Source organism: Crotalus tigris, unplaced genomic scaffold (assembly GCF_016545835.1).
Source record: "Crotalus tigris isolate CLP2741 ecotype Arizona unplaced genomic scaffold, ASM1654583v1 scf7180000017601.7605149639:7615979, whole genome shotgun sequence".
NCBI lineage: Eukaryota > Metazoa > Chordata > Lepidosauria > Squamata > Viperidae > Crotalus > Crotalus tigris.
The window spans coordinates 6,723,972-6,737,536 of NW_024096505.1; the positions used below are offsets into that span (position 1 = coordinate 6,723,972).

Here is a 13,565-nt window from a genome sequence, read left to right on the forward strand (position 1 = left end):
TTTGATTATCTTGGTATCTGTGTCCACAACATAGTATCTATTTCTTCCCAAGTCTATTTTCACTTTAACTTAAGAACATGAATGCTTTTAGGTTAGTATGAAATTTTTCATTCAGTATTTTTACTATCATGCTTTGTTTATTTGTTTTTTATTTATATCCCACCATTATTATTTTTACAAATGTATTGCATCAGGACTTTTAAAACCTGATTTATTGAATAAGCCATCTGGTTCAAATATTGCAGTAACGCCATAAACAAACTACATTATGGTATAACACAGTGTACGAATCTAGCCCATGGCTCCAGTTTCTTGCTTTGCATCTTCTGTTAATTTTAAACAGCAATTCATTGCAACATTTCATTGGATCATATTGGTGGTGGATCGTAATAACTGATTTCCCTAAGAGAGGCCCTGTGTCAAAACAGACCGAGCATGCTACTTTTAAAAGTCTTTCTATTTAAAGAGATATTTGGGTTTATATCTCTTTTTTTGATTCTAATTCATTTGATGCATCCTTTTTTTTCCTCTTTCCTCTCACCTATACTTATAGTTGACTTGCTTCCCCTTCGTTTCTGTAGGTTGTTACTAGTTAACTTTAGAGAACATTGTTAAATTGTGCAAGATGAAGGTAAAGCTAAGTAATTGTTTCATGTTTTAATTTTAGATAGCCAGTAAAACAGTGAAGCATACTATCTTTTCACTTATAACAACTATTCTGAAAAGAGCACTGAAAAATATAGACTATTGTCAAAATGAGAAGATATGGGAGAAGTCAGAAATCTATACTCCATTAATCATGAAGGAATTTGTTCAGCAGTACCGGGAAGTGCTTAGTAAGGTACAGTCTTTTAAAAAATGAAAAACAGGCTTGACCTGCAGTTTGATGAACAAGAAATGCTTTTATCTTGATTCTTTCTCCTTTTTTTCTGGCAGCTCTGGATATAAATATCTAGAGGTAACTCATTAGGTGTATATTGGCCTATATATTAATTATTGATTTGGAAGAAGCTGTAAACGTTCTTTTGTTTTAACAATATTTAAAAACTTCACAAATTTAATTCCATGTTTATATTAGAGCCGAGTTTTAAAGTATAGTTCTTCAAATAATGTAAACAAGACAAAATAACATTTTCTTAATTAGCCATCTGAAATATGGGGCAACAGACATAGTCATAGATCTACTGGAATGAGTACACATTTACAGTTTCCCCTTTTATGACTCCCTTATCCTAGTGGTATCTGCAGTACTCCTTGATGATTGCCATACTAATGACATATATATGTCCTTGTGTCCCAAATCTGTCATAAGTATGTATGATAATTGTCATACATGAATCCATTATATCCCCTGGCTACAAATGTCCAATCTTCAAGCTTTAGCTATTGTTTGGGAGCTACAGTGGAATGAATGTAAGAGCAGGCAAGTAAGAAATTAAATAGAAGAAATCAAATTTGAATAGGAGAACAATCATAACAGATTAAAGTAATTTATAGTAAAAAAATAATCTTTGTTAATATATTCAAAACAGATAATAACCTGAAAATTTTTGCATAAATGCAGATTTCTGATTTTTCTCCTCTACTTCTGCTTTGTACAACATAATCTTCTTTAAAATCTAGCTTTTACCAGATATGACTAACATAATCGCCGTCTGGCAGTCCTTTCTAAAGCAAGATAAGGCTCAGGAAGGACAGAAAAAGAGAGGAACAGAAGCTGCTTCTTATATGGAGGAAACAAATGAAACTAACAAAGAGCACGGTAAGGAAACTTTGGTCATTTTATGTACTTACAGATTTGTTCTTTTAACCCAGCAACCGAAAAAAACCTGATAATTCATGATGGCCCTTAGTTGATCTTTGACAAGCTCCATTTAATGTGAAAGTTATATTTTAATAGTATCGGATAAAATTATTAGATTTCCTTTCTGAAACCCCTGTATTACAGACTGTTAACAGATCAATCTGTGCATAATTCTGAATGAAGAGATTCTTGCAGCAAGGCAACTAAGGAAGTTTTCTATAAAAGGCAAGCAGAAGGCAATTTAATGTCCTACTTTACCCTTCACACTAATTCCTGGATAGTGTAAAGCACTATTGAATTACTATTTTATGGATTCATAGAGTTGACTATTTAATAAACCATGGCTTATAACTCCACAGGGGCTATGCTGATAAATCATGCAAAGTCAATAACTAGCAAACCATATTATTTAGTACAAAGCAAGTATCATTTGTTTTTAAGAAATATATTCCTTAACAGTTCTTCATTTTGCATATTCCGACTTGGCAGAGAAACAGTCCTGCTAGTGTTGTTTTTCTTCTCATTTAGACATAAAAGTCTTATGCATCAATACTTTTGTAATTTTCTTTTTCACCAAACACTGCTATAACTATGCTGGCAATGATTACTGATCCAGAAGAGGGAGTAGAGTTCATTCCAAACACCAAAAGAGCCAGGATTAAACTGTTAGAATTATCATTTTAATTTCCTAGATCAGTGTTTCCCAAACTTGACAATTTTAAGGCATGAGGACTTCAACTCCCAGAATTCCACAGCCAGCAACGCTGGCTGTGGAATTCTGGGAGTTGAAGTCCACATGCCTTAAAATTGTCAAGTTTGGGAAACACTGTCCTAGATATGCTGTTAGTTGATTCTTTTTTAAATTGCATATATTGGTGGCCACTATTTTTCAGATTGTACTATGATTAGAGAAAAAAAATCACTGAAATCATAAAGTGGGATTTTATTTTATGGAATCTCTTTCTTTTTTTAAATATCTGTCAATCTGTGATTTTTCTAGGCTTGGATGATGTAGAAATCACTCTTCTGAAAGCTGTTTTACTTCAAGTTATATGCCTTTATCAACAAGTTGTTCCTCACTTAGTAGCACAGAGCAACTTTGATTTTAGCAAATTAATAAAAGGTAATATTAAGTATGTTCTGGCTAAATGGGCTAAAGAATACACTGAAAATAATATTTATAAAAGAGAGTCTTGTCTAGCACTTTATCTAGCAACCTGCAAGATGAGTATACTTACGCTACTGCATTAGATGGGCTGCTATATAAGAATGGATGGATGGATGGACGGACGGACGGACCAACGGACAGACGGACAGACAGACAGATAGTTAGATATTTTGAAAAAATAAGAATTAATCTAATGGAAATGTTTCCATTACCTGGTGAAGCATTGCATCCTGTTGCATTCCCAGCATTCTCTGCTGAAACTGATCTATATTTGGAAGCTGAGGATAAACTGGTGGTTGTAAGCCTTCACCTGGAAATCCACTAAGGTGTAAAAAAAAATTCAACAGGATTTCAATAATGCAATATTTTGTATAGCTGGTTCAAAACAACATCAATGTTCCCTTCCCATGAGAACAGTTTTCAATTGACTCCATATTCCCCGGTCCATTTTAACTATAATTTCCATTTTGCTTTTTAGCATTTGTCATTTTTTTGGTCAAAATTAAGATTTCAGTTAAAATAGTATAAAGTGTGTAAATATTCAATTGGAACTGAACAATTTTTCAACAAACTGATAATTACATACCAAAACATTATAGTATAAAGCACTAATCATAAATTCCAAAAAGTGATGCAGATCACCTATGAACTTTAGATTTCTATATTATCCCCTTGATGTTAAAATCTGTTTATGGTTGTCAAAACAAAACAAAACAAAACATACAATGTTGGTTGAGAGAGTGAAGGAGAAGGTGTGGCCTCTTCTTTTTTTGTATCTTCTACTGCTTCTGGTTCATCATCATAGTCAAAGCCATCCAACAGCTTCTGAAATATATTACATTGAGCCAATTCTATGTTCTTCTATAATAATAGAACAGTAAACTAAACATGTTACTGATGATATAAGTTTTTGTAAGTATTTTCCAAATGTATGATTAAGGAAGCAGCCGCAATCCTCAAACTATACCTTGGTTGGCCCCCCAAAACCCAGTTGTATTACAGTCTTTTCCCCTTGCCTCCTCAATCTTAGAAAATGGTCCATTAAATTAGAAGAGCAAAGCTGAAATAAATAGTTTAGTTGAAACTGGAAATCCAATTAAGTATTACTACTTGTTTAAAACCTAACCTAGCCATTAAACCTGCCAGAACTAGCTTTAATTCTCTCTTCTACTTTTTCCAGACATTTCAACAATTTTAAGAACAGCAATGTTATCTAGGCCAAAGGTCAGATAAAGTACTAATCAGAGCTAAATCATGGCTTGTATCATCTCAAATATTAAAGAGTCAGTATCAATTGCTTATCTGCATCATGACTGCTATATGCACACCTGAAATTAATGCAATTAATGCAATAAGACTTAACTTTTTAAAAAAAAAAATGAACCACAGGACTGTATTGTTTCAGAAAGAGCAACAATTTTACATATAGCCAGACACTCTAAAAAGTTATAAGACTCCATAGATAGCCCAACATTATGGTTTATCAAAAGACAGAAATGGAAGATGGAATTTTTGCAGGCATATGAAAGGAGGGAATGCAAGGAGATGCCTTCAGGCTTGTTCTGACAGCACTAAACTACAGTTTGACATGGATTTCTCCTGGAACAAGATATTTGGGTAATTCCTTTTCAAGTAGAAGAAAAATACTACCTTATCAAAAGATGTTTTTTGTTCTGGTATTTGGAAATCATGCTTTTGTTCTGATGGTTGTGTTGTCATGGTCTGCAGCTGAGCTGTGATAGCTTGAACCTGAGCCATTACATTATTATCTATTACTGGAGACTGAGGTTTAGGAGGTTGCTGAAAAGTCTGGAGAATCTGTTGGAGCTATCAGATTAAAATTGCAACTGTTAATATAATTTAAAGATAGGGACAGTTGAAACATGCAGATGAGCATTAAAAATGTTGATTGAATTCTTGAGTTTGGTGCCCTAAAACTTTAGAATCTTCTCCCCAGGAAATCTTAGATTTAGTGATTTCATTTTCCCAAACTTTTAAAACTTTTAAAATTCATATTCACATCAGTATTGTGATGGACAGGGGGAGATAGAATGTAAAACCCTTCAGTCATGCTTTAGGCTGAAGCACAGCACTAGGATGCCATTGATTGCATTGGGAATGCAAAGCTGGGATGAGAGAGGTATAACTATCCTGACACTCCTTGATGCCTTGGTAGCTTTCAGTATAATTGATTATGGTATCCTTCTGGACTGAGGACAGAAATTGGTAGTAGGAGACATGGAATTGTGGTGGTTCTCCTTTTTCTACAGACAGTCCCAATTGATAATTGGTAGAAGACGAGAAAAAATAAAATCCAAACCCCTACTTTATGGGGTGTCTCAGGGCTTTAAGGTTGTCCCCTCTACACATGAAGCTGCTGGGCGAGATACTCTGTTGGGGTTCAGCTGATTACAGGTTTTGTTCCACCACCTGGAGACTGCTGGGTGAGAAACAGGTTCAAATTCAACTGTAATAAGAGTGAGAGACTGGGATCTTGGAATACCATCTCCACAGCAATTTTAAACAGCTTTGAAAACCTGACTGTTCCTGCAGGTCTTGAATTAGGGTGGTTGTCAAGCTCCTTTAGGCTGGGTGTAATAGGGAAGAGTACGTGTTTATTGTTTGTCTGGGCTACTGATGTCTTTTTTAATATTGTGTTTGTGATGTCTTGTTTGTGATGTATTTTTAATACTCTCCCTGTTTAAATGTATAAGTCACCCACAATTTTTTGGGAGTCAGGCAGTCCTAGAAATTGAATACTTTATTGAATTGAACTGAATACTTTATTTGGCCAAATGTGATTAGACACACAAGGAATTTGTCTCCAGTGCAGAAGCTCTCAGGGTACATGCAAAGCAAAATAACAACAACAACAATAATAACAACAATAAAAAGAACAAAAACAATAACAATAAGGGGGAGTAAACAAGATAACAAGAAGAATAAATAGTAATACTATAGTCATACATAGGTAAATAAATGTGTGAAATAGAGGATGGATGGATGGATGGATGGATAGATAGATAGATAGATAGATAGATAGATAGATAGATAGATAGATAGATAACAGTGTTGTGATGCTAAAATATTTTATTTATTATTAAATATATATGCTGCCCATCTTGCTATCCAAATATCTTAATGTATAATGCTATTTGGTTTTTTTATTTGGTTTGGTTATTTTATCTTTGTCTTAACTTCAATCAGCAACAGTACACTTTTCAAATCATAGGTATTTTTACTGAAAAAGGAGTGCAACAGAAAATTCCTCCTGTTCTGCATTATAATATTCTCAGACTGGCTCTTGAACTGCCTGCAAATAAGTTTTCCTGGTTCAGAATACAGGTAAGAGTGATATATAAGATGTTCAGATTTATGTCTGTTTCTGTATTCATCACCAGCTGTAAGCTGTCTCCTTTGCTGTGCTGACCTTCTATGTCTCTGCCATCTCTGTAATGCTGCATAAACATCATTTTGAAAAGAGATTTGTGTGTTGTTTAAAGTTCTGTTTACACTATATAAGAGGAAGATTTGCTCCTTGGTAAAATCTAAAGCAAGCAGGAATCTCTATAGGACAGCAGTGATATTGCTATGTAGGGGGAAAAAAACCTTTGAACATGAAACATAAAAAGCATGAACATGGGAAAACATAGTAAAAGATGAAATGAACAAACTACACATTGACAACTTAGGCTTCAACAAATTGAAATGGATTGGTGAGCATTTTTCAGTCAGAACATACTATTTACTACTAAGGATATAAAACAAAAAAAGGTGTTGATTTCATTGTTGGAAGATTATTGCAAAAACAGTACTTGACTACAGTGCAATCAGTGAGTGTATAATATGAATTAAATTTTGTGAGCAACCTTTAATATGGCGATTATCCAAGTTTTCACTTTAACCACTGATGCAAGAAGGGGAGGTTGATGAGTTCAATTTGAAATCAACAACATTGAGGACATGCAAGCAAAATATGCTGCTTGTGGTTGGAGATTGGAATTGGAAGTTGGAAATAATGAGAGAATGTAGTTAGATTCTATGGCCTGTGAAACAGGAAGCAGGAGAATGACTTACCAATTTTTGCCAATCTAATGATTTCTTTGGTTTCAACAACCAAATTGATGTCTTTATATATGGACCTCACCAGATGGAAGTAAACAGGAATCAAACTTAGTGGAAGAGATCAGTTATAACAGTGAAGATACGGCCAGGGGTGTTGTAGAAAACAGATCACCAACCTAAACAGAAAAATAAAGTTGACCAGTCTACATAATTTTGAACATATACTCACCATTTTCAAGAATGTTAGAAATTCCTTTAGAGTCCTGAACATTATTGACAAGGAACCAGAATGTGAAATACAATCAAAGAAATAAGGAATAAATATGAAGAGATTGCTACAAAGATGAAGGAAGAAATTTGATGAAATTGGATGTAGAGCAAATTGCAAAAAATGCCATGGAGAGAAAAACCAACACCAAGAAAGCCAAAGATACCAGGAGGGAACTTTAACAAAGAATTTCAGAGTGCTGTTATAAGGGACAAGGGGCAATATTACAACCACATGTAAAGACGGTGAAAATGAAAACAGATAAGGAAAAGCAAAGGCTTCTGAAAGATCTCTGAACTCAGAAGGTGATTCCAACCTTGAATTGGTAAAGGGTGTCCATGAACAGATAATAATTGATTTAAAAAATTCAGTCTATATGCCAATACCAAAGAAGGGAGAAACGTGAGGAGCCTTCTCTATACTGGTGACACTATTCTAATAACTGAACATGCAAATGACCTGCAGTCTTTAGTAATGAAAGTCAAGAAGCACAGTGAAAAAATTGGACTAAGTTTAAATATGAAAAAGACCAAACTAACAGGTATGAGTAATCCTCAGTTTATAGTTTCATTTAAGGCAGAAATGCTCAGACTCAGATTATCCTAGTTTGGACACATGATGTGAAGACCTTACTGTCTTATAAATTCTATAATGTTTGAAGGATGGCAGGAAAGAGAAGAAGAGGAAGACCGCAATGTAGATGGACTTAATTACAGCAGCACTGGGTACATTGTTGGACATTATTATATTTTGTTTATTATATAGAATACATTTATATGGCTTTCCATCTTGCAAGAGGTGACTCTGGGCAGTGTACCATGTTGGGGAACTGATCATCCTGTAGGAAATATGTCTGTATGGTCACTAAAAATTGACATCAACTTGATTGCACATAGTCACGGGTTGCCAAGTCTTGCAGGCTTCATTACTGTTTTGTGACATTTTGATTGGTTTTATAAAGATAACATTTGTACATATTGTATTTTGCTGTTAGAAAATGCACAATTGCTTCTCCAATTAAAAATATGGAATATGAAAATATTGATTCATGCTATGCTTCATTATAAGAAGTCCTTAACTTACAACAGTTCATTTAGTGACCATTGAAAGCTACAACGGCACTGAAAAAAGTGACTTGTGACGATTTTTCACACTTACAACCATTGCAGCATCCCCATGGTCACCTGATCAAAATTCAGATGCTTGGCAACTGACTCATATTTATGACCGTTGCAGTGTCCCAAGGTCACGTGATCCCCTTTTGCAACCTTCTTACAAGCAAAGTCAATGGGGAAGCCAGATTCACTTAATAACCATGATACTAACTTAATAACTGCAGTGATTCACTTAACAGCTGTGGCAAGAAGAGTGATAAAATGGGGCAAAATTCACTTCACAAATGTTTCATTTAGCAACAAAAATTTTGGCTCAATTGTGGTCATAAGTCGAGTTCTACCTGTGTTTATCTGATCCTGCTATACATTTACTTTAGGTATTTATTGTGTGTATTTAATGTAAAATATTAGTTACTGGGCTTTATGTTTCTGAGATGTGACCTAGAATAATTCAACTATGACCAATGCAAATGTGTTCTTTTAGGATGCAGCTGAGAAGGTTTTTGGTGAAAGATCTGTATTTTACCTCCTGATGAAAATGTTTGTAACCAGTCCCCATTCACAGCTCAAAACAGCAACCAAGAAATTGATTTTTAAGGTGAGTTATTATTTTCCTAGTGAAAGCAGAGATCATGCCATAGAACCTGATAAGTCTTTCTTGACTAGGTACCTTCCACATACATTGGAGTGTAACTTGCATCATCTGTAGAAGTATCTGTAAAGCCCTGGGTTGTGAAATGCTGCTTTAGAAGGTTGAATTTAGAAGTTAGCAATAGAAGCAACTTTTTATTTTCTGAACAATATACCACTTGCTATTTGAATCTACTGTTCCCAGAAGATAGTCCCTTAACACTTTTAAAAATTATCTTTTTTTTCTTCTTGCTTTTGAGTCAGTCTTGGATAACAACTGGACAATTCCATATGTTTATTTTGGCAAGATTTTTGGACATGGTTCCCTACTGTCTTCTTCCTAGGGCTAAGAGAGAGTGACTAGCCCAAGGTCACCAACTTTCTTCTGCTAAGGTGGGACTAGAACTGACAGTCTCAAAATTTCTAGTCTGGTCTCTTTAACCACTGTACCAGACTGGCTTATGAGATTAAAATACAATGTTCTGCCTGTCATGTCAAACATCTCCAGGCAGAGTTCAATATTAAAATAGCTTATATATAAAAAAGTATGTACAGGTAGTCCTTGCAGTCATTAAGTGAATCACATGATCACTTAAATATGAGCCAGCAATGTGTTGCAGCTGCCAAAAAAGCCAACATAGAGGGACATTAACAGAGGGATAGAATCAAGATCACATGAAGTGTTAATACCACTTTACAATGCCTTGATAAGGCCATACTTAGAATACTGCATCCAGTTTTAGTCACCACGATGTAAAAAAGATGTTGAGATTCTAGAAAGAGTGCAGGGAAGAGCAACAAAAATGATTAAGGGACTGGAGGCTAAAGCATATAAGGAACAGCTGCTGGAATTGGGTATGTCTAGTTTAATGAGGAGAAGGACGAGGGGTGACACGATAGCAGTATTCCAATATCTCAGGGGTTGCCACAAAGAAGAGGGAATCAAGCTATTTTCCAAAGCACCTGAAGGCAGGACAAGAAGCAACGGATGGAAACTAATCAAAGAGAGAAGCAACCTAGAACTAAGGAGAAACTTCCTGATAGTTAGAACAATTAAACAGTGGAACAACTTTCTTCCAGAAGCGGTGAATGCTCTAACTGGAAATTTTTAAGAAGAGACCGGACAGCTATTTGTCAGAAATGGTACAGGGTTTCCTGCCTGAGCAGGGGGTTGGATTAGATGACCTCCAAGGTTAATTCCAACTTTATTATTATTATTAGGCAAGTCCAGTTTCCCCCCACATTGACTTTGCTTGTCAGAAGTCCCCTCGGAAGACAAGATTCATTTAATGACTGTATGGTTTGCTGAACCATAGCAAAAAAAAATCATAAAATTGGGTGCAGCTTGCCTAACATCCTATGTTGAGGACTACCAATATATTTGCCCTGACAATAATATACAAGTGGTTTGCCGCTACCTTTTTTCCAGGATTTCTTTTTCTGTTTCCAACTCTTACCCATAGAAATGGATTTTATTGATGGTCTCCCATTTCAGAATCAGCCCCTCAGTTTAGTCACAATAAGCCATGGTTTGCTAGATGCTTTTACTTATTGTGAGCTGAACTTTTATTAGAACTGAAATGACAGACCATTAACAAATAAACTGGAGTTCTAAAGAAACACTTAAAGAAACAGATAAGACATGAAAAGGTTTTTGAGGGAAACTTGTTTTAAAAAAAGTTCCCCTCAAAAACCTTTTCATATCTTACCTGTTGTAATTATTGCTGCTTTTAGTGTATCTTCTTAATAAGCTGAGTGTAAAAGCAGACTTGCTTTCTGCAAGTTCTCATCTTCTGGTCCAGAATACTGAGTACTTGTGAAACTGCTCACTAAGTTAAAAACATTTTTTATTGGAAGTTCAATTATGAAGGATGTTGTATTTTTTCTCCCTTTCTAGCCTCACAGTTGGCTTTTAAATTTCCCCCCAAAAAGAATAGTTTTTAAATGTTACCTTGATTTGTTCATTTCTCAATTTCAATAGTTTAGAAGACATTTTTAAGTAACTTTGCGGTATAGGGCTTCTTGATTATATTGAAAGAAATATGAGATAAGTTCTTAATAGAAGCTACTATTTGTTTGAATATGAAGGCTATATTTTATGTTTTTAGTGTCTTGCATGCTTATTCAGAAATAAACTTCACTTAATTAAATGGTAGCCCTTTTTAATGTATGCTTAGGATTGCAGCCTTAAGAAAGGAAATAGTAGAGCTAAAAACCATCTGAGGGAGATGGGCACTTAAAAAGTATGAAAAATAAATAAATATCACAAACATGTCAAGTCAAAGTCTTTTTTAAATTTAGCTGCGATATTGTGGCCCTGTACCCAACTAAATTCCAGTGAACTCCATGGAACTTACTAGGATATTTTGGACTGTTAACTTACTAATTAAATTGATAAATGTTTGCAATCTCAGTATAACAAAAATGACATATTGTTGGGACTGTTTAAAAGAAAAGGCTTTGCCTTTACTTTTTAAATTAAGACTTTTAATTCAACTATTTTTGGCAAAGAATTAGTTCGTTACTTTTATTGTTCCCAACCAGAGTCCATAACCGTTGGAGCAGGATATAATTACTGACTGGGTTCATATATCAGGCAAATCTATAACTTATTTTAACTGTGGTTTGCTGAATGATCAATAGTGGCTAGATGTATACCTTATACTAAATCTTATTTATCATTACAGTAGTTAGGTTCGCATGTTACAAAAAACATATAAATTAGATGATAACTTAGTTTGATATGTGAAACCAGTTATTTATGCATCTAAGCAAGTAATTTTTTTCAGAATAACTTCAACAAGGATGTCTTCAAGTTTCTTTATTTTTCATTCATCATAATCCATTTAACAAAATATTTGCTTTTATAAACTATACCTCTCTTTAGTATCTATCAGCACATGCAACCCTTACATTTACATTTTAGTGAGCATCCTCCATTTTGTAATACGCTCTCCTATCAACTGTTCTATCCATAAGAGGGACAAGTTTATTTCTTAATGGGTTTCTTTCAGCAAGTGAGTCAAAAAAAATTAAATAATGTGGGAAGCTTCCAGCCAACTTTTGTTTCCTGTACAATGCTGGCATGCCATTTTTCAGGAGCCATTGTTTGCATAGTCTGAAAGTGGCAAACTATGAATGCCTTCTTTAGCTTGCCAAGAGTTGTTTCAATTGTATAGTGGCAGTGAGACTGATTAGCAAACCTTCATTTAACATTTGCACAGCTGTTGGATCAGAGCATGGAATAATATACAGAATGTTCTGTAGGACTGAACTAAAACTGGAAGATGCATTTGTGGTGAACCTTTGGGAATTTGAGGTTTTCTTTTCAGCAGTCTCTGGATGTGGAGGGGAGATAGTAATTATTTCCCACTGTCTGCCATCTGAAAACTAGATGCTAAAAATAGTCCTTATAAACATTCAGATGACTCATTTTGCTATCTATTATAAATGAAAAGTAAACATTGCTTGCTTAACATTCAAAACAGCTGCTTTGCTATAAACAAGTAACAGTCTGCATGCTAGCACAACTCTTTTGACTATTGAACTGGGCTGAAGAAATGCTTGTGCAGAACCTGATTGCACATACAATCCTCTAATAGAGATGCATGTGTGAAAGCTATATATGTTTAAGATTGTTGGTGATTAACATTGCTTTTGCATCTATCTTAGAGATTGCAGTTGCAGTTTGCATTAATTACTGGTGCAAACATTGTAGAAACAGTTTAAAAAATTAAATTTCTGAAATGATATAGGTAATGTAAAATGGTGAAAGAAGAGAAGCAGGAAGCTTTCACACTTCTTTAATAGAATCTGTATTACAGTACAATAAACTTGTTTTTAGCAAAGCATAGCAGACTTTTATGGAAAAGGTCATGGTAAATGACTAACCTGCCATCAGCTTTTGTTAGCAGTCTGTAAAAAGTTGCTCTACAGAAATAGCAGTTAAAATGTATGTATAATACTTGTTTTCTTAATAGGTTTTGCATGACAGTGGAGTATTTGAGTACACTGGGAAGGAACTTGAATTGTGGCTCAGTCATTTGGATAATACAATTGAAGCCAAAAAGGAAATCGTGATTCAGTTTTTGGAAAGGGTAAACAATATGCTAATTAATCAGTTTAACAATGCCAAGAATATTATTAGTAAAAGCAAAATCTTTCAAAAATTTTGAATGAATTATAGGAACCTGACATTTTGTAGTCTGGGAAAATGGTACAAAGAAAGTGAGATAAACAAAGGCTTTATTAGAGATTTATATATTAAGGGACAGAAGTGTGAGAGCTCTCTTTTGCTATCCATATGATGTTGCTTTATGTGGTAAAGTTAGCAAAGGACATTGGAAAGAATGGCACATTATGTAAACCTTGCCTTCATTCTCCCAATGACATTTTTGATGTACGTATTACTTCCTCCCTCTTGTGAAAGCAGTAATTAAATTTGACATGCAGGAAACACATAATACAGCCCTGAACGATTACTTCTCAAACAGCTCACTGATTAAGAATAATAGT

The 13,565-nt window shown here is 34.5% G+C and overlaps 2 protein-coding genes across 4 annotated transcripts in view; one reads left to right on the forward strand and one right to left on the reverse strand.

Moving 5' to 3' along the window:
- The window catches only part of URB1 (URB1 ribosome biogenesis homolog), a 69,965-nt gene that overhangs the window by 30,621 nt on the left and 25,779 nt on the right, over window positions 1–13,565 (forward strand). For all 3 annotated transcript variants that reach the window (XM_039319335.1, XM_039319338.1, XM_039319328.1), the window contains 6 exons: window positions 668–841; window positions 1,624–1,762; window positions 2,805–2,927; window positions 6,205–6,317; window positions 8,905–9,018; window positions 13,031–13,147. In XM_039319335.1, the coding sequence (XP_039175269.1) occupies window positions 668–841; window positions 1,624–1,762; window positions 2,805–2,927; window positions 6,205–6,317; window positions 8,905–9,018; window positions 13,031–13,147 (780 nt within the window). The remainder of the gene's footprint in view (window positions 1–667; window positions 842–1,623; window positions 1,763–2,804; window positions 2,928–6,204; window positions 6,318–8,904; window positions 9,019–13,030; window positions 13,148–13,565) is intronic.
- On the reverse strand, window positions 2,953–8,446 carry LOC120297128 (SR-related and CTD-associated factor 4-like). The gene is made up of 4 exons (XM_039319397.1): window positions 7,050–8,446; window positions 4,623–4,799; window positions 3,697–3,794; window positions 2,953–3,293 (listed from the first exon to the last, which is right to left on the reverse strand). The coding sequence occupies exons 2-4, from the start codon at window positions 4,728–4,730 to the stop codon at window positions 3,158–3,160; spliced, it is 342 nt and encodes a 113-aa protein (XP_039175331.1). The 5' UTR covers window positions 4,731–4,799; window positions 7,050–8,446; the 3' UTR covers window positions 2,953–3,157.

Coding starts and splice junctions, on each gene's coding strand:
- LOC120297128 (XM_039319397.1), bottom strand. CDS start 4,730: ATGGCTCAGGTTCAAGCTATCACAGCTCAGCTGCAGACCATGACAACA. Junction 3,795..4,622: donor AAAAAACATCTTTTGATAAG/GTAGTATTTTTC, acceptor ATATTTCAGAAG/CTGTTGGATGGCTTTGACTA. Junction 3,294..3,696: donor TCACTCTCTCAACCAACATT/GTATGTTTTGTT, acceptor TTTACACCTTAG/TGGATTTCCAGGTGAAGGCT.